Here is a 21660-nt window from a genome sequence, read left to right on the forward strand (position 1 = left end):
CCAAGAAAAGCTAGGCATGAATTAATGAATTATGTATGAAATTCGACAACTTGATCCAAACAGTCTTGTCTGTCCTTCCTTCCTACAACTGCAGTAATTGTAGTAAAACCAGAGAAGCCACTGAGGAAGGCTGGTTTATTCTAGCCAGGGGTCTAGTGCCAAACAGCACGAACAACTCAAGTGTGCTGCTACCTATCCTGACACAACAGTATGGTGTTTTATTTCCACTAAGTTCAGTGGAATTAATCGCCTTCTGTGGAATTCACCACAGCTGAGGATCCCGGACCTGTGCCCCAGGTACTGAGCATCACCACTGCAGCTCTCTGTTTTGTGATAGATGCTTACCAAATTTCTGTCTTGCATGGAGTCTGCTGCCTGCTGCAAAGAAAGATGATGACACCATTTCATATAATCTTTTCTTGGGGTATTCCAGTAATAGAGCTTTGCGAAGAGCATGAATTGCATTATTACTAACTGATACATCCCAATTTCACACTCATGGATTAGATGGCTGCACATGGGCTTTTACAAACTTTATTCTCAGTAGAATGAGCTGTTAAGAAGTTTCAGAAAATAATGGAGTTGTTTTTTTCCGAGATTATACTCACAAGCTGCAAGTTACATCAGCTACACTGGAATCTCAGCTCTCTAACAAAAATAGCAGCAGATAAAATTGCTCTTCAGCTGTGTTAAGTCAGTTTGACTTAACAAGGGATCACTAACAATACAGGGAACACAGGAAAAATAAGTGGGTTAGAATGATGTTCACAGCCTCTTGCTACCTTATTGGCTTTTGTAAAGCTTTCCAGCTGGAAGATAGGGCTGCCATTGCACTCGCAGATGAGCAAAATGATTCTCCGAATTTCACTGTTTTCTGCCTGAATATACAAAGATAACTGTGCTGCTCTGAAGCAGCAGAACAACTTCCTGCACCTATTTTTGATCATACTGGAAGGCAGCAGGCTACACAAATATTTCTGCACAGCTGCTGTATTTAAGAAGTAACATTCCTCTGCACAGAAGAAGATCTTATAAATTCATCTCAATAGCAACCTGAGAAAAGCAGAGTGAAGGAAAGCGATGTCAATCCAATTAACATACTTCTGAAACTGTCAGCTCCTATACCCCATCATCAGGCCATCCACAAAGCAACCCAAGGAAAGCAATTGGCATTCCACAGGCAGTGTGGGACAAAGACACAGCTCCCTGAATGATGTTGCTGCAGCCTTTCAAATTTCCAATTGCTCACTCACTTATTACTCATTGCAGGGAATGAGCTTGGTAAATAGTTTTTGTGCCTGGGCTATTAAATTGTCAGGAATGGTTTTAACATAAACAAACAGGCAAGCAAAGAGAAAAGGCTCACAAGGTTTTTGGAGGCTGGAAGAGAGATGGGAGGCAGCCACCTGAAACTACCGCCCTGTCGTAGTTTATTATTATTAGTCATTGCTAGCTACAACAGCAATGATGGGAGGTGGGTTTCTTGGTGTAGATCTCCTGGGTTTATCAGAGTGTCTTAAACAGACTAATGCAATAATTATTCTGGCATCACCTACATGACACCTTGTTTTCACTCCCACTTTCCTTAGAATACAAGATAGACCACACCTCACCCATCTAACCTTGCTACAACCTGACAGCAGCCAGCAGAAAATGCTTGCAGACAAGAATATGAACACAGATATGTGATACTTTCCTCATCTCCTGGGTTCCTTGGATCCATATGCATTTAAGCACCTGCAACATTTGGTGGAAAGGAACTCACAAGTAAGCTACACAGTCTGGGGAGCAGCTCCTTCTGCTTGTTTGAAACCTGCCATTTGCTAACTTCATTTGCACAGTTCTTGCCGGGGGCAATTGCTCCCTATTCACTCCTTTCCAATTCACTCATGATTTTATCAGCTTCTGTCACTATTTCCTTCATTTTCTACTTTTCCAGGCAGAATGCCTCCAAAAGTTTAAACAACCTTGGTTGTTTTTCTTTCAGCCTTTTTTCATTCTGCTTTATCCTTATTGAGACCAGGGAGAGGTAGGAAAAAGCTGCACATGCTGTCTCAGACACATTATGAAGCAGATTTACAGTGGCTTTCTGGTCCTTTTCTTTTAAATTTTTGTTTGGTTGGTTGGTTGGTTGTTTTTTCCTACTTCCTTCCAAGTAATTTCTAACAGCCTATTTACCTTTTTGACTACCCTTGAGCACTGAGCTGACATTTTCATAACACTATTTATTGCAGTAAGAAGTCTTGCTCCTCTATGGTCAGAGTCAGCTCAGAGTCCATCATCCTATCTGTGATGTTTGGAACATGCCTCACTCTGCACGCGATCCCATTTTTCACCTTAATGCCCAGTCAAGCTATCTCAGAAGGTTCTTCTCTAGTTCTTCATAGCCAGCTTTCATCTCTACAGGCCTAGCTAATACCATCAGCAAGTTCAAGACTATTCCTCTTCTCAGGCTGTTTATGAATATGCTGAACTGTGTAGTCTTCCAGGACACATCTCACAGATAATGCCACTGTAGATCTTCCACTGCCATACTTGACTATTTACATTTGCCCTATATTTCCTATCTTTTAACCCAGTTTTTGTCTGTGCAATATTCATTCATCCTATAGCCGTGTAGTCTTCTAAAGAGGCTTTGGTCTAAAGCTCCTTTGAAACAGGCTGATATAACTGGATCTTCCCTTTCCACCTACTTGCTAAATCCTGCAGAGCTCAGTGATAAGTTTGTAAAGCAGATCGTCCTGGCACAAAAGCAGGACTCAGAACAGTCCCTGGCATGCCACAGCTACTCAGGCAGTAGCTCTTTATTACATTTGCCAGTAATTTGTTTGGAACTGACTTCTCATTTACCAATTTGTGGTATTCTGATCTTCCTTGTAGCCTGTTATAAAATTGGCCACATTTGTCACCTTCCAGTTCTTATGGACCAAAGGTACAAGGGTGGTTTTTTTGTTATTGTTTGTTTGCTTTTTTTTTTTGCCCCCTTTTTTTTTTTTTTTTTTTTTTTTTGCCTTTTTCTGTCTTTGTATGTATAATCCACATTAACCCTTCTTCCTGTACAGCTGACATTGGACAGCATATTGGACATTAAAATACAATCCCAAATTAGGCTAAACTGGTAATATCATCCTTGGTTGGGAGTTATACTCTTGGCCTGGTGGTGAGCACACCAGCTTCCATTATACCCAAGAAGCTGACCAGCATCTGATGCATATGAGACCATGATGTGTGAAGGTAACCGAACAGTCCCTACTGCATCACTGTGTCCGGGGTTGTCTGAAGGGTGGGAGGTGTACCATAGCCCTTATGAATCCATTGCTGTCCTGCTGCTAAGGAATGTCACTGATGATCTCAACATGGAGCTGATGTTTTAGTTGGGGGACAGAGCAGAGCTGTTTTTCCTTGGCAAGTAACACACAGAATTCTTCAACGCCTCATCGAAATTCTGAGGGTAAAAGATTCTTGAGTAAAGGAGAAATGTCCTTACCCACCATCTACATCTATATATTCAGACAGATACTTAATTCTGATCAACAATATAACACAACTGGTGCATGTTATTGCACAGCTTTCCATGCCATAAAGTACTGCACCACTATTGACAAAACTCAGCTGGTCTAAATGACTGGAGAGTGAATTGCTAACTACTCTAATATATATATGTGTGTATATATTTATATATGTATTTGGTACCACATGGATTATAGCAGTAAAATCCAAACTAATTTAATTGGACCCAAGGTGCATTTTAGCAACATAATTAAAAAAGAAAAACATAGAAAGAAGAGGCAAATCAAGTCAGTGCTTGCTGATGTTAAGTGGCTTTGACTTGAAAAGGTATTGCTATCATTCAAAAGTGAAAATGAGAAAGATAACTGGGTTAGAAAGACATTTGCAAGCTGCTTGCACTCTATTGACTTTAAACTAGAAGATAAGCCTGCTTCCTCCAACCTTGTTACCCTGAAGAATGAGTGAACTGTCAGGAAATCCTTATGGCTTGTGTAAATCCAATACACTGTATAGACAGGATACAGCAATATCTCAGTGTTTTAACTGCCCCGATCTATTTTGTCTGCAGAGCTGTATTTATCACAGGAAACAAATCCCTCATCTGCTGATGTATTTAATTCAGATAATCTGGGAGAAGTTCAATACAGCCAATGAACATGGGGAGCCAAAGGGATAAGAATGTGTGCTCGGATATTATTTGACCCCCAGGTTTTGCCTATCTCCTCCTGATCTGAGCAGTCCTCTGACACATTCTCTAAACTAAACGAAATGATTGTTGAAGTAGTAGTAATCTTTCTGGGAGTCAGTAAAGGCTATTTTTGTTAGCAGGGTAATTGGCTAACAGCAAAAAAAAATCTCATAGCAAAAGAGGGAAAGGTGTTGTACGTAAAACCTGAAACTGGCTGCAACAAAATAGATACCTAAACAGTATCAATTCAGTAGGTTCTCATAGATGGAAGAGAACTTTCAGTTAATGTGTGGTATCCTGAGAAATCTAAGTGATGTTAAGAAATTTATTTTGGGTTTCGGTTATTAGCTTGTTTGTACAGGCATCTCTGTTGTTAGGACCGTGATACACATGGCTGGTCTGTTGGATGAACCACGAGAGATTTTGTTCCTTAATGGCAAACTGAGCACATGTTTAACTAATGCTTTGCAATTTCAGCAACCCAAATGCAAGGCAAGCAGAAACCCCGCATTTCTGAGGACTCTGAGGCTTAAGCTGATAAGATAGGAGCAGAGAAGAGGAAGTTCTGCTTTACACCAAACATGCCAAAACAACTCTGGAACTTCTCTACTGTTAAAACCCAGCAGATAGGAGGTGAGTAGTAATTCACAGGTGGTGTCTTACATCAGGCTCCCCACAGTCGCACTCCTCTCCATCTTCCACGTAGCCATTCCCACACTTCTGTCCACCAAAGGACTCCTTGACTTCAGGCAAGTTAAACAGACACATTCCCACTCCTTTCTCCAGGCTGTTTTCCAGGTCCTTTCTGCTGCAGCTACTGAATACCATGGGAAATGGGTAGCTGGAAGAAAAATTCATGAAAAAAAAATCATTATCAGATGAAAACATCTCTCTCCTGTCACACTGCTGACCTTTAAGCACACCTGTGCACAAATAAGAAGGCTGTGTTCAGTTTTTTACCCTTTAACACTAGATTGAGATATAGCAATTCACTGTGAAATTGTGCCAAAAATGTTTATTACAATTTCTGATGATGAGCAAGGAAATTTCCATCATTTGCATTTAAAGTTGTAACTGCTGGTAAAGACTGGAAGCACTCGTACTTAGATTTCCTTCTCCCCCTTCTGTGCAGGTAATTACAGAGCAAATTTTGATCCTGACCCTAAAGAAATGCTAGGCTTGCAGGGAGGATTCTAACATTCAGCGGACTGCAAAACATCCTAAAAAGTCTTGGAAAATGTAGCCTCAAATGACAAATTCATTCACTCTCTGCGGAGTGGCAAACTTCCCGCATGTTTTTAGAGAAAGAGAGAGAGAAAGAAACAACACGTTAATTGGTGAGAACCTGCTTCTACAGTTCACCAAAGTTGAGCTTGGGAATTGAATGATTAAACCAAATGCAGTTCTTCTTTGAAATCTGGCTGACTATAAAGACACTACTGAAAATGCCCATGTTTTGAATTCATATTGATGAGAGCAGAATTTGGCCCTGCTGTGCAGGCACCGAGGGTCTCTATTTAATTTTGGAAAATGCATGGACAGTTAGTGAAATGATCCAGTGGAGTACAAATGTCACCAGATAATCTGTGTTTTTTGATGGAGGACGTAATTCCATTCTCATTAATGAACATTTGCAGTTTGACTCAAAGAAATGAGACAAATGACACCTGGGTCTGGCCATCAGAGTTATATCCTACAGAAGTCTGCTGTGCCCTCTCTGCACTGAGATGAACACACAATTACATTGAATCTGGATTACAACCAAGCAGAAAAACAGCTTTCAAGCTGCCTTATCTCCCCTAAGACCCAGGACCTTCTTTACTGCTGCTCCACAGTCAAGCGGTAATTTAACATTACAGCAGCACAGGGAGACAACCTGATAATGACTGGACTTTATTCACTAAACGCTTTGTATCAATCATGTATTATTAGGGACAGGGCATAATCCTTGCCAACAAGCAAGATAATAGATGGAAGTTCTGCACTGCTGAGCTTCAGACTTCGATGAATCAACTGTTATTTCTAATATTCTGAAATGAAAAGCTTGCTTTGTGGATGATAATACCTACTGCTATCAAAAATGGATAATTTCTATTTAAATAAAAAGAAATGCTTGACAATTGCAGATGTGATATAACTTCCCATGCTTAGGATTAGCTAATTAGGATCTTGTAGAAAGGTTAGGGGTACTCTACAGAACAGAATTAATTTTATGCCCTCTTAAAATTACCTTTTTGCAGATTATTCTGCAGTAATACAGCCAGCTTGTTGGTAAATGACATAAACATGACTCTTAAGAAGAAAATAATTTTCATGTACCACTACAAGGGTTGTCTAGTTAAACTAAACAGTTCTGTGGTTCACTGACATATGACTTCAGAAAGTTAATAGGCCTCTTCACTTAAGAAGCTGATTTCTGGAAAATGTTAATGTTTAGGCAAAATGACAGAGTCTAAGATAAACAAATTTCAGAATAGCATGAGGTAGGAGTCAGGCTTCTAGCTGCAGCTCCGGGCTCAAGAGGAAATGGAAGGTACTGAGAGTAATGAAACAGAAAATAAAGGCACTTGGGAAAACTTCTACTGACCTTTTTATATTAAGCAAATGGAGATGATCTTAACTGAACACCACAAGTTCCTGTCCCACTCTTAGTTTGATTGGAAAAAAGGCACAAAGTTTTGTGTGCATGACTATGATCAAGTAGGTAGATGTCAAACACTTCTATCAAACAACCTCAAGAACCACAGATACATCTGAGTGATAAATCCTCTACAAAATATATGAGTGCTTGATCAGAATTGATCCTCATATCAAAGTGTGAATAAATGAATATTGCATCATCCAGGCAAGATCCTTCACTTCAGTGACACAGATTTACTTTGATATCCACTGAGAGGATAGTCATACAGTCGCAGGGAGTCATACAGACCTTGCACAGTCTGAAATCAATTCAGGAATACAAATAATGCATTTTTCCCTGTGCCAGATGTCTGAGCCACATGCAGTCCATAAGAACAGCTTGCCAGTCAAAACCATCAGTATTTTAAGGGCTGTTCCTTTGTATCCATGAATGCTCAGGGTCATTTGCATGAATGTGAGATGTGTCTGTCCATCACTGGGAGAACAGAATCCTTACTCTTTACCAGAGGTGAAATAATGTCATTGTTAATGAATGAGGTTTCTGTTTCCCCCCCAAAGGAACTTCAAGCTGTTTCCTATTTTGAACTAAGAGATCCATTCATCTTCTGGCTTTTCCTGCTCTTGACGCTGATTTCCTCAGCTGACATCAGTGCAGCACATGTTATTTGATGAAATTTTCTGAAAATATTTTTTCTTTACCAAGTAAGCCCAAAATAAAGCAAAGTAAAAACGAAGAAAGACACAACAAATGGAAACAGAGAGCACCTGAAGGATAACCACACATACGAGAGAAGATACCACATCAATTGATGTCAGTTGGTATATTGGAAGCATAACTGATCATTAATATCATGCATGTTGTTAAAAGGAATCTAGAGCCTGTGAAAAATCATGACTAGTCATGTGAACGATAGCCATCCTCTAAAAAGTTTCAGCACACTACCCTGTGAATAAGCTTCAGTCCTCACCTGGAAGGATTTCCTTTGTGTGGGAAAACATCATGGAGTCTCTTCAGTAAAGTCAATCCTTGACCTGCCTCTAAGATTTCAATATCATGATCAGAGATATTTGTGTTTTCTGTGGTACCCCAGGCACTTATCCTTTTGGAATAACCCTCAGATACCACTTTAGTCCAACCTAATTCCTATTCTAGCATGCTGAATAGCCCACACATTTGCTACACTCTTTGAATCTGTAAATTTAATACACAATAGATCATTTAGTTGAACCATTCTTGCTGTGGGTACAACTCTGCAGAACTCAAATTGTGCCTGGCACTACATCAGTCTCTTCAGTGGGTTTACAGCAAGGAAAGTAATTTCAGAGTCTTTCTACCCCTCTTGAATCCACAGCATTCCTCTATGTCTCCTTAGTGCTTAAAAGATGCATGTAATCTCAAGCAATGACTATCCTAGTTCCCAGCAAAAATAGCTTTGACTGCTCCTGCAAATGAGAGATTCACAGTAGTAAGATGATGGCTGGTAATTGATTCCTTTATAAACAGAGTCTGGTCTTGTCCCATTCATTTATATTTCAAGCACTCAAGCCATTCAAATGCCAGTTTCCTCTATCTACTTTTGCATTTAGCCTGTATTAGATGGCTCCTTTCATTAACTAAGTGAAGTGGCATCATCATGGGAAGTGTCAAGTCCCTTTTAAGAAAAGAGAATTCTTTGTCTGTACTAGCACTGCATTGCCCAGCATAGTTTCTTTTTTGCATGAACTATAAAAGTTCATCTCCATCATCTCCATTTCAGAGGCATTTCCCCTCCTAATGCACTGAAGAGTAAGAGAATACATGGACAGAAAAAGTCAGAATCACTGCCTCAGAAAATTACAGTTTTTAGAGATAAGACAGCCAAGGTATTCAGGAGAAAGCGAGTGGCTGCTGATTGATGCATGGTAACACAGCAGATCAGCTATAGCCCTAGCACAGATCCTGCTGCTGAGCAGCATTTGCCTTTTCTGTCTTTTTCATCCAATGCTCCAGCTGGAAAATGCCTGGAGGGGCACTGAGATGGGCTGCAGGAGATCCCTGCTCTATTCTAAGCCCCACCACTGAACTGCAGTGATACCTTGGGAAAGCCATCGGAAGTGAAACTCCCTTCGTTCTAAACTTGTAGATGTCTAGCTGCATCTTTAGGTTCCTGAACATTGAGTACCTTGGGTCTGCCTCCTCCATGTTCCTTCACCATAAAACATAAGGCTCCCTTTGAAACACATTTCGCTGTTTCTCAAGAAGAACCACTGAAGCGGTATCCCCATCAATACTTCTGGCAGTTCTCTGCATATTGCATAGGATGATAAACTGCTGATTCACAGTATCTTGGAAATGAATATTATGATTATTTTGAATTTTGCTATCTAATCTCAGATTTTTTCTTACTCAAGAACTGTAAGACATTCATAAAGTAACTGACATTATCTCCAAAAGGTTGGTATATGTACACACACACATTATATAAATACATACCTTATATATCTATTTATAGGGTTCATTTATTCCAGTTCATATCACAACCTGATTATTCAGCATTACAGCAATGTTTATACAGAGCCTTTTACCCAAGGCCCTGAAGTGTTTTACAATTATTCACTCAATTAAAATGCACAACAGCCCCAAAGAGCTCTACTAAGTACCACCAGGCCTTCTTCCCTGAGGTAATATGATAATTGGAGATTATATTAATTTTAAAAGGGCATTTTGATTTTCCACCACTTACTTATTGAAACAACTGTTGACTAGCTAATTTCCAAAGGTGCAGAAAATGGGACCTGGATTTGTCCAGAATGCTAAAAAAATCAAGCTTGATATGCCATATTTAGAAACAGCTCAGGCACCAGCAATTTTTTATTTTATTTTTTAAGAGCATGAAGGTGTTATTAACAAACCCTGACCCCTGAGCAGTTAGAAATTTCACTAATTAAGCAAGTGAATTTCCAACACTTTCCATGAAAACTCTTGTCCAAACTGAACATCTGTGTCTCGTAGTGTCTGTCTTGACCCCAGGACCCTTTCAGATCCACAGTTACACTGACCTGTTTTTTTTTGTGTTTTTGTTTTTTTTTTAATCTTTTTGTAGTTTTGTTTGTTTGTTTGTTGCTTTTTTTTGCTTTTTTTTTTTTTTTTTCTTTCCCAAGTGAGGGACTAAGCCAAGAGCACCATTCAACAGCATTGTCTTTAACTCAAAATGTGCCTGACATAAGCAGCTGCCTTCACTACCAACCTTTCCTATAGAACCTCACCACAGAAGCACAGACTCTGACATTCAGTTGGGAATCCTGGAGCTCCTGCCCCACTGAATGGGGGACTGAAAACAACATCAAGGTTTCCATGTCAAAATAAATAAAAAAAATAAAAATAAAAATTATATATATCTATATATATATACACATTTATATGTTAGGGTAGCCTACATGTAAAGACACTTTCTTGGAAGGAAAGCTCAGGGTTTTAGTGCTATGCTCTAAATTGCCTATTATTTTTATCCAAATAATATTCAATGTAAAAATTTGTCAGTAGTATCTGGAGAAAAGAAACCAAGAGTCTACTTGCTCTTTGGAATGCCTTCTAAAGCAGACTATAACCATATTTGGTTTTACTTACTTTCTTAGACTTAATTAGTCTCCAAAACTATTGATTTATGGCTGCACAGTAGCTCACTTTCAACTGGAGAGGAAGAGAGCAACTCAGATCCTTGTTTTGGAGGTAGAAGAAAGAAGTGTGAGCTCCCTCTTCATAGATTCCTAGAATTATTAATGTTGGAAAAAACCTCCAAGGTCATCTCCTCCAACCATACTCCTACCACCAATGTCACCCACTAAACCACGTCCCTAAACACCATGTCCAACCTTTCCTTAAACACCCCCAGGGAGAGTGACCTCCCTGGGCAACCCATCCCAACACCTGACTGCTCTTTCTGAGAAGAAATTTCCCCTATTTTCCAACTTTTCACACCTCACAGAATTACTTAAACATGAATGTGTAGATTTTCAGTTGAAAATCCCCATCTTGTATAGGAACCTAAGCCCAACTTTTAAAACTTCAAAAATCGAGAGAGTTTTGCTTTTGTTCATTGAAGTATATATGATTTTTTATAGACAAATTGCCAGCAGCAGAGACAATAACACAACGGTAACACCCTAGAATGTAGAAACTCAAGTGAAATGAGTGTTTTTAGACCCACTGAGGTGTTGATTTCAAAGAACCATGACAATTTACCCACCTCCTCTAACTCCTTATCTAATTGACATAATTCTTTCTCACAAAAAGATATCCCCCTTGGTTTTAACCTCCTAGACATTATTACTGCTCTCCATCCCTTGAAAATAACTTTTTTTCTGCTCTCCTAAGAGATATGAGCCTAGCAGAACAAAACTGAATTTGCTATTAGATGACATTTTTAGAAACTTCAGCTGTTCTATACAGTGTCTTATGTTAATGAATTAGTAATCATAGAGAACCTCACAGAGTAGGGTATTGAGCAGGAGATAAATCCAGTTCTCTTTGATATTGAAATAGGTTTTCAAATACTATAGATCTCTCAGTCTATAAAGTTCTGTCATTGCGCATTACTTCATACACCTCAGGTTTTAATAGCAACTGTTTAAAATTAGGCAACCTCCATAGCATGGAGGGTTTGTTAATCTATAATTTAAACAATGGCTTCATTTGTAAGTAGTTTTGGGGGAGACAGACAGTTTTAAAGTAGATCTCACAAGCACGATAAAGTAAAAGGAGATCCTAAAAGTAGCTGCAGATTTCTTCTCACCCAAAGGTTTTGCATACAGCAGATTTGTTTTTTCTTTTTTTTTCTTTTTCTTTTTTTTTTTTTTTTTTTTTTTTTAAACATATATATTAAGTATTGAAGTGGGAAGTTGCTTCAAAAGCATCTAGGTGTCTGGCAATTCATACTTATTTTTCTAGCCTATTTTTCACTCTTGCTCCTCTGTTATAGTTTTAATCCCTAAAGCATCAGTAAAGTAGAGCACAGAATTGGGCCATGTAGTTATACATGACATCAAAGCTCTTGCTGTCTGAGTTCATGGTCAGTGATTTAAAAGCAAGCCTAGATTTCTCCCACAGTTTTGTCATGTTCACTACATGGTAGCATTTATACTTCCAATAAATAAGTGTGAATGCCACACTAGTGATTAAATTAATTGATATGTAGTGACAGTGGCTTGCTGAACTACAATGAAATTTCCAGGGTTATTGAAATAAAGTCTTTCCAAGTAAATGTTTAAACTTCACACGTAAATGTTTTAGGATCTTTGTAATTTAGCCCTGGGGATAATGCAGATTCCCAGGCTTCATTCAAGTAATATTACTTCAGGTGCATAGGCCGGATTCTCATAGCCCCAGCTGAGATCTGACCTCTCCCATTAAACTGAAAGTGAAAATTTTACTACCTGAAATATTCAGAAAAGCAGATTTATAGTATTGAATGTGGGACTTGAGGGCAGAAAGCAGTGGTGAAGTAAATGACTGGATGGTCCAGAAAAATACTTTTTGTAAAGGAACAACACTTAATGGCTTTATACAGTATACATTGTCATGACTTGATATTTCTGCAGTCACAAAACTGCCAAATAAAACATTATTAGCAGTTACTTTTACTTTGACAAATGTACAGTCAGAGAAGTTTTTTCTTGTTGAGAGGCCTGTTGTGACTTTCATTTCTGTGTTCAGTGGGTGAAGCAATACCAAACCAATTTATCAATCTTGACAGTATTCTGACGATACTCTGGAGTTATCTGCATTGCAAAAGCTCCATGGGAATTGAACTCAGACAACTGTTCTTCCTGTTGGAAACTGGACAGCCAAGGAAAGTAGCTATAATCAGTTTGAATTTGCCTCTGGCTCATCTCTTGCTCTGTTTCCTTTTAGACCACTACCTCATTAATAAAAATTTGCTGGATTGCTTTGAGTTCAGGTTTCGCAATCTACTGCTTAAAACTTGATGTGAATCCAATGCTGACTACAGTAAAATTATTTAAAAAAAAAAAAATCATATACAAGAGGAAGGGATAAAAAGGCCAGGTCAGGTCTGGTCCCAGGCTAAAGGAAAGCAAGGCAGCAGGCATCCCATGCCTCCATCAGTTACCAAGACTGAAGGAAACTGCAGATAAGAAGCATGACCAGCATTCTCTGTGTTTACACTTGTCACAGAAAACACAGCACCCTCAGCACAAGATAAGCAAATAAAGAAAAATGCTCCATCTTATTGCTCAAAATACCTTGCTAAAGGTCAGATTCCCATTGATTTCTGGTTAGATAAAAGGCACTCACTGATCTGGCTTGAAATGCTAGGAAAGCCTCATGGCCTGATAACACTTCATTTATTCCCAATGTGATTTTATAATCAATTTTAGTTTTAGACAGTTACATTCTGATTTTGTCCTTTGAAAAACATTGCAATTGTTTTTTAAATAGGTCAGAAGCAGACTGACAAAAAATATAAATCTGACTTTGGGAACTGGGTTTTGAGAGGATCGCTTTTATAGAGAGCATGGTGAAGGAGCAGAACAAAATTATTTTTCAAAAACCAAGCCAAATCAAGCAAAGGAGAGTATCAAACCCGAATGGTAACAGAGAAAAATCAACAATACTTATTTATGCACACTTAGCTTTTTCACCAGTACAGTCTCCTGTCCTGCTTTGTGTGAATCCTTAACACAATTCAGGATATGCCACACCCAGAAGAAGCACAGTTATCCTCCTAGTGATGCTGTGACCCATCTGACCAGCCTGATTTAAAGACCTGCCACACTTTGCGTACTTATGTAGTAGACTCAGAAGATGAATTTGGGCTAGAATAAGCCTGCAGATCAAGTGAACAGATCAAATGACAACAAGGTAAGGGAAGAAGGCTCAGAGTATGCCAGAACCCTCACGAGGAAGAAGCTGGGTCAAGGTGAAGAGACTTGGGAAACATCTCTGAACAAAGCTCTTGAGGAAGCATTAGGAGGATGAAGCTCATGGAAACGCCAGCTGGTATGACAAGGGTGTTAGAGAAAAAATGGCATCATTTCCACCTTCTCAGTGTGTACCCTATAAGATGTACACTGAGAGAAGAACAGCATTTTCCCACATCACCTAAATAAAATCCTAAACAGAAATTAACAATCCGAGCTTCCCTTTTCTTCTTCACACAGCTTGGACCAAATAAATAAAATAAAATGAAATAAAATGAAATGAAATAAATAAAATAAAATAAAATAAAATAAAATAGTACCACCATACATGTAATTATCTCAAGCCAAGACAAAATAATGGATCCAGCCATGATCTATAACTTCGAGATCCTTAAGCAGGCAAAAAATTTAAAGGAATCTATTAAGATCCTGATGAAATCCTGAACACATAGGAACTTTCCTATCAACTTCAATGGAGCCTGGATTTCACATCTGATGCCGTCTGGCTGCCAGGAGAACGTCACTGATGAATATGAATGCAATTTTCCTGCTACTTTAGAAGAAGCCAGAAAGGCTCCTTAGGAGACTAAAGTTATTTCACCTCTTTATTTTCTGTGATTTCATGTTAAAATATGTGGCTTCTTATCTTCATCTCACCACTGTAGCTGTGGTTTTCAGTTTTGAAAAGCTGAAATGGAGCCTACCTGCCTTTCTGCCACGAGAATCCTACAGTAAGTGCATCTGGGTCTTTGTCATACACTTTGAAATAAGAAAAAAAAAGAGAGAGAGACTGGCTTTGCAGGAAGCAATTGTGGGGTAAAATGGACTTCTTCTCTCTCTGAATTTTAAACATTTTGCACATCTATCCCAGACACAAAAGACTCTGTGATTCCCATGACAACTGTGGCAAATGTAGCTGTAGGCATCATTTAATTACAATGACTCAGACTTCCAAGTCAACACCGATTCCTTAAAGTGCTTCAGGGCATAAAACATATGTACAAAAAAGAGTGACCTTACGAATATGCCCTTTAAGGTATGTTTCCAATTATACTCTGGGAATTTGGAATTTATTAACACCAATTAAAATGGGACATTGTACACTTAATTCTCCATGCCCTGCACTGCAGATTTATCCCTGCAGGTTGAAATGCTGTTGTTTTGTTTTGTTTTTGATGAAAGAGAAAGCTAAGATAAAGCAAAATGTCCTTACATGATTTGTTCTCATGGGTCATGGCAATAGCAGTACTACAGGAGAAAAATGTCCCTTACAGAGCTATGTTTTGTATGGATAGTACACTGACAAGACAAAATGCAGCTGAACTCTTACATACCAGCATCCAAGCCGGTAAAACTGTACCCATTCTGGATACATCACATAGTAGAAAACATGACTTGTCCCTAAGTATCTGCTATAAATAATCAGACCAGAAGTAAAATGTGTTTTCATTTGAGAAGTAACCTCTCTCCTTGTCAGCTTCACTTACAGAAAATGCATGCTGTAAATCCATATGAGTCCTCCTCTAGAATACACAAAAAAAGTAAAATATTTTCCTTTCTAACCGCAAATCTACTAAGATGTGAGCAACAACAACAATAAAAATAAAATAAAATAAAATAAAAATTAAAAAATTAAGGACCTGCCCTGTAGCTTTGTGGATTAATTGTTAACAGTGATCCACTCTTGTAAAGGACTGAGAAAAATGTCATGTATTTTAACCATTGCTACTAATTCTTCAATGTAGACCTTATTTACTAAAACAACTAAATATTTCCATAATGTGTGGAAATTACTAACAAAAAAGGAATGCCAAATGCACTGCAGACATGAGGCTACTTGGAGCTAAGTGAAAGACTGACATAAATCCATTTTGTAATCTCATGACTGTTTTCTACTAAAGGAGGGACCAGAATGCAATGTGCTAAATTACTAGGGCATAGGGATATGTTGCTTAAGTTTTGTAAAAAAAAAAAAAAAAAAAAAAAAAAAAAGCAGTAGCACTGCTGGCACAACAGACCTAGCTCTGTCATGAACGATTTATTACATCAGTATATCAATTTTATTAAAAAAAGGAAGAAGACAATGAAGAAGAAGTCTTTGTGCAGAGCTCAGCTCTAGACCAGTTTGGAAACATAAACAGCTTCAGAGTTTAATTAGGAACTGTTTACATCTTAAAGATAATTTCATTTTCTTCAAATTGTAACAGAGGTAATTGCAGATAGTTCTGCTGACTCTTCAATTTAAAGTCTCTAAGCTGCCAGACTGAAAAATGCAAAGTAAGGTCTGCACAACTGAAAACAAACTGTGAGGGGTCAGGAAATACCGTGTAACTAATAATGGTTTGATTATTTAATGTTTAACAGCTCTGCAACTACAAGGTACTGTGGGATGTCTAGAAAGGACAAAAGAGCACCAACCAGTACATTAAAAAGTCCTTTCCCACACTGGTCTCCATCACATTTCCCACATGACCTTTTGCCTTTTTTTTTAATATATTATTTTTTTAGCACTTTATTTATTTAGCTAGTGAGTTGGTTTATTATTGTGAAGTGAAGTGAAGTGAAGTGAAGCCTTGTGAAGTGACGAATTAAAGGTTTTTTGCTTCAAGTTGAGTTTGGTACCAAAACCAAGATGCTGACTTCACAGCACACCTTACTGGCTCCTGAAGCTAGCATGCTCCGGAGGTACATTTTCATAGCCCAGGTCTGTATACTACAGAAGCTCTGGGTTTGAGCAACAAAAAGGAAGGCAACCCTGTATCCTCTCTCCTTGAGATGATTTTTCAAAAAGAACTGAGATGGAAACTAACACTAAAAATAGCAAAACATACACATGATTAGTACGTTCCTATCTTCTCCTTATCAAATTTTAAATTATTGCTTTATGCATTTAACTACATGCTTATAATATAGTTAAATACAATTTGTTATACATCAGTTTAAAAACAAAAATCAAACAAAAACAGATAAAATAATAACTCCAAAGAAAAGCCTCTGAAATTGAAGCTACTGGGCAGAATAGTTGTCCAAGAGACACCAACCACATATCATGCAAATATATATTTATGCAATATAAAATAATCGTTACTGTTAGTAGCTTTCTTTGATGTGCAGTTCTAAATCTCATTAATGGCAATGGATGATCCACAAGGGAAGAACAGACCTTCAGCACCATCAAAGGATTGTGCAACATGCTTCAGTGAGGGAGTGCTGGTCCCCCAGACACTGTCCTTGATGGTGAAGGGAGATGAAGAAGCTGCTGAATGTGTCCTCATCCTGCCCCAACCTTGCTGTTCACAGCTATCCCAACTGCACCAGGGTAACTGTGTGCCTGAGCTGTCAAGCAGATCACTAAGTAATCCTCATCATTCTTCTGCCCTGACAAATCTTTTGTTTAAGTTGGGTGATATCCATTATCTGGATAACCCACTAAATGCTAGTCCAGTTCACCAGCAGTGCAAATAAACTGCCACACAGGAATAAACCAGGTTGGAGTTTTGATCCACAGACGAATTTCTCATCCCAAACCAATATTTCAGTGTCTGCTGTGGGTGTAATGTGACAATCAGAAATACCTATGGCTATTGCAGAGAAACCCTGCATGCAGATTCTGTAATCCACATGTCTATGACCATTTAGCGTTACTTTAAAAGAGAAAACAAATACCCAATTCAAGCTGTGACACTTCAGGGGCTCTGGGGAGCATTTCCAGAACCACCCTTGCACCCCGGCAGCTTGGGGAAGAAGGTGCAAAGTGATGACTGGACTCCTGAAGTGCTAGCTATGTGTGAGTGTGGAAACTTCTGCTAGCCCTACCCTCACATTGACAACAAACACGGGGGAAAACTTGCAAGTCTGAGCACTTCGGAATCTGTATCAGGCCATTTAAGATAAGAAACACAGAAAACAAAACAAAATAAGACTCTCAACAATGTGAACAAGGAGTGGGAGCTAGGGGGGAGGGAGAGAGGAGGTGCAGAGGAGAGGCCAAGTAAAGAGCAGTTTTAGATATTGGTGATAATAAACTTGATACCATAGAGGGCTGTAAACAGAGAGTAGCCAATGCAACCAATTTTCCTTTGCCACCAGAAATAGATGCTATAAATGACACAAACTAGAGTAATGCACCTTCTGTTGTCCTCTGAAGTTAATGCATGAAAGTAAACCATCAAATGTTACTGTTTCTCACTTGCAGGAAAGCTGCCTTTCAGGGATAGTTTCTCTTCCCAGATCATGCAGACCTACATTTTCAAATCAGATGGGAACTGGCTTATAACACACAACAAAGAACAAATGCTTCCTAACCTAACACTTGGATGCCTACATCACTTGCAGTATAAACCCACGGACCACCTTATCATTAGTTGGGCAAATGAGGACATTTTCATTTATATCTTCTGTGCTACTTATGGTCTTGCTTGGTACCACATTTTAGCCACTCATGGAGAAACATCATACACGTAGACATCTGGTACTATTACTAGGGAAAGAACACTATATTTCCACTTAAATATTTCACTTATCCTTGACTTGTCTGTAACTACCATACTCAGTGTCCTGTTCCTAGAGGGAATTAAATATAGCATATACTGATGCTCTTTTTCATTGGTGTCTGAAAGAAGCCCTTCTGATGGTGATTCCCATCTTTATTTTTTCCCCATTTCTCTTCACCAATACTTCAGTTAGTTTAGTTTGGGACTATCACCCTGCTGATTTTTAACAAATTATCATTTGCCTTCACTCTCATTCACAAATCTGTACGTTCCCATTGGCTGTATGTTTTAATTATAACCATAAAGGTTTCAGTTTTACTTAAAAACATTCTCATAACAGTGGATGCTTTCGGGATTTATTAAAGAAAGCCAAAAAAAAAAGATCATCTCCAAATTTCAAAAGTAAATGAACCAGTATTTCTCTACCTACCTTGTTCAGCTTCCACTATGTGCTCTTTATGTGATCTTGATTGTTCTCCTTCCTCAAACCCTGCCTCCAAAACTCAATAATTAAAGTGAAATTGTGGACTGAAAAACAATTACTCAAAATTATTATTATTTCTTTTAATTATTATTTTATACTGAGAGGCACAGTTCCACAAAAATCCTGTGAAATGATGATCAGTAGCTGGGAGGTTGAAGAATTGGTTTCAATTTCATTTCTCCTTTTCCTTCACTTATGATCACTATACAAAAACTTGGTCCCCAGGCTCCAGTAGAGCCCCAAGCTATCCTGCAGCCTAGGCAAATCACAGGCATTTCCACCACTACAAATTCACAGTTCAAGCTCCACTTCCCTGTAACAAATGCAGTCATATTTATCTGAGCAAATTGAATTTAAAACCTGACCAAATCAAAAAGATATACTGACGTTAAATTCTAGCTGTGAAAATGGAAATGGTAACACAAGATCCAAGATAAGAGGAAAAAAAAAAAGGCCAGGCATAGAGGGATTCAATTCATTCTTTGACTTTTCAAAAGGAACATCACACTAAAAGTAACATGACAAAGTGGAGTTGTTGTGCACAGAAGTCCTTACAGAGAAGCTGCTTCCTTGTTTACGTTGCTGGCGCAGACCTTCCTGCGTGGCACCGAGTGGCTTCCCGTCCCTAATGCTACATGTCATTGCAGGGATACAAACCAGCACACAGCCTGGGACAAGGCAACGAAAAACAGGACTCCCGAGGAATTTAGATTAAAACAAAAGTTTATGAAGAGAGAGTTTTTCATTCAAATGTCTGTCAGGCAGATAGCAAAGGCCAAGCCCTCTCTCAACACATCAGGTTTTGCAGTTCCAGAAGAGCACAAACTTATACCCCTTGAATCCACATCTTGAAACAATAGTGCTTACAGTATAATTTTTATTTTTTTTTTCTTAAGGATTTGTTATTTTTAATTATTTTGCATTTATTTAGTCTCTTCATCACAGTCTTTGAAGAGAATCATTATATGGCCAAGGTAGAAATAAGAATCAAAGTAGACTTGCATGGCCTGCTGCCGGGCTGTGCTTGATGTGCTGGACACAAAGACTGGACACAAAGTGCTGTTGCTTGATCCTAGAATTCAAGGGAATGTCTTTCCCCTAGCCAGATGCAAAGGGAACTGGAGGAGAGACTGCAGAGCAGCCCTTATCCAGTCATCCTCTCTTCTATTGGTATGGTGAAAAACTGCTTCTGACTTATGGAAGTGCAAGGAGAGATGAATTGAACTTCTCTATCCTAGTAGCCTTCCTGGCATGTCAGTTACTTTTGGCTGAGATGAAACAGCAACAAGAATTCTCCTGATCCTGGTAAGAGCAAGACAAAACCATGAGATGACAAAGAAAGAATCTGTCTTCATGGCAAGTCATGGGGCTCTGGAGAGGGATGGAAACTACAGCAGGATCAAGCACCTGAATGTGCTTGATGAGACTTTGTGTCCTTTGTGGATTCCTGTGCTCTCATTAACACCTAAACAAGGTGAAAAACATGGAAAGTCAAGGAATACTTTCTGTTAGTGGTAAGGAATGTGTAGTATGCTCAACTGCCCCAAAGACGAGTGAGCTGTATAAGTCCCCCATATATAAATCAGAAGAGCATGTTATTGGTAAGGATATAGACACATGGGTGAGATGAAATATAAGCCCTTGGGTTTACTGAAGGGAAGAAAGCTATCTAAAAAGGTATTACTCCCCTTAAGGCTAGCTAGAAATTTCAAGCATTTATGATCTCTTAAGCATCCAACTAATTTGAGGGAACTCACGTTGTTTCAACAACCATGGAGATAACTGTGCATAATTTTGATGAAGGAGCACATTCCCAAAATTATTAAAGAAACAAGCCCTGTTAACTGGCATAATTTTTCTCCACAGATTGTGATAAATTCTGTGTTTAGTTGCGATGATATATATCTAGAGCAATGCCTTGGGTTTCACTATAACTCTTCTGGTTTTATCTAGCTGTCAGGAAGAATATTTGCAGTCCTAAGAGTGGAAAATTTAGGGAGATACTTGGAAAACAAGTGGAATACTGAAATGGCCTTGCTGATTCAGCTTAGTCCCTTTGTTTTCAGACACAGCCATCTCAGTAAAAAGATTTGCAAATCTCTTTGAGACTCCTTATTGCCTTCTTTATCACTTGAAACAGTTTATAGTCAAAACAATTAAAAGAAATGAAAAGGTGTGATTAAAACATATGCATAAAATGGGAACAATGTGTTAGTATTAAATATTTCCTTCTTGATACTATTTTTACAACAATAACAACAGCAAAATCAGAAACTTATGCAATAGGATTTATGTGATTTCCATTGCAGGTATTGTGATCTCAAAAAAATCTAGAGTGCCGTAAATTCTGGTTTTGGTTTTATATGCTTAATTCCATTTATACAAAATATATTTTGCTAAAGTAGCAGGTCTTTAAGGCATTTGTTGCTCACACAAAATGGTACACATCTTGCTGGTATCTTTTAAGAGTGAAAGCTATAGGAAGCTCATTAAAGGATAGATCCAACAGAGTTTAAATTCCACACTGATCACTTGAGATTTTTTTCCACCAAGAAGTAATTTCCAAGATGACTTTTTAATGCTAACCTCTTCAAAGGCTGAAACACAAGAATTGAAAGAAGATGGCAATAATTAATGAAATCACTTTTAAGTAAAAAGCCTTCAAACATTCCTTTTTGCTGCAGAACCAAACAAATGACTACAAAGTCAAGTTTGCAGAGGCATTTCTGTTATAACCCAGATATTTTCTATTCTTTTTAGATATCAGATAAGGACTTCTCAGGGGCTCATACTTTTTAGCCTAGCTTCAGCCCAAGGATTTCTTTTCCCTTTTCTTGCACTTATTAACTCTAGCTTAAACCAACAGAAATTAGAAGGGCACAGAATGCCAAAGAGTATACAGAGAGAGCAAGCTGTCTCTCCAAATG

At 38.4% G+C, this 21660-nt stretch overlaps 1 protein-coding gene across 1 annotated transcript in view; it reads right to left on the bottom strand.

The window, feature by feature from the left end:
• The window catches only part of ADAM12 (ADAM metallopeptidase domain 12), a gene marked incomplete at its 5' end in the record, with an annotated part of 183204 nt that overhangs the window by 28747 nt on the left and 132797 nt on the right, over positions 1-21660 (bottom strand). The window contains 1 exon segment of the mRNA XM_084526031.1: positions 4862-5039. Coding sequence (XP_084382157.1) covers positions 4862-5039 — 178 coding nt within the window.

Source organism: Aythya ferina (assembly GCF_964211825.1).
Source record: "Aythya ferina genome assembly, chromosome: 7".
Lineage (NCBI taxonomy): Eukaryota > Metazoa > Chordata > Aves > Anseriformes > Anatidae > Aythya > Aythya ferina.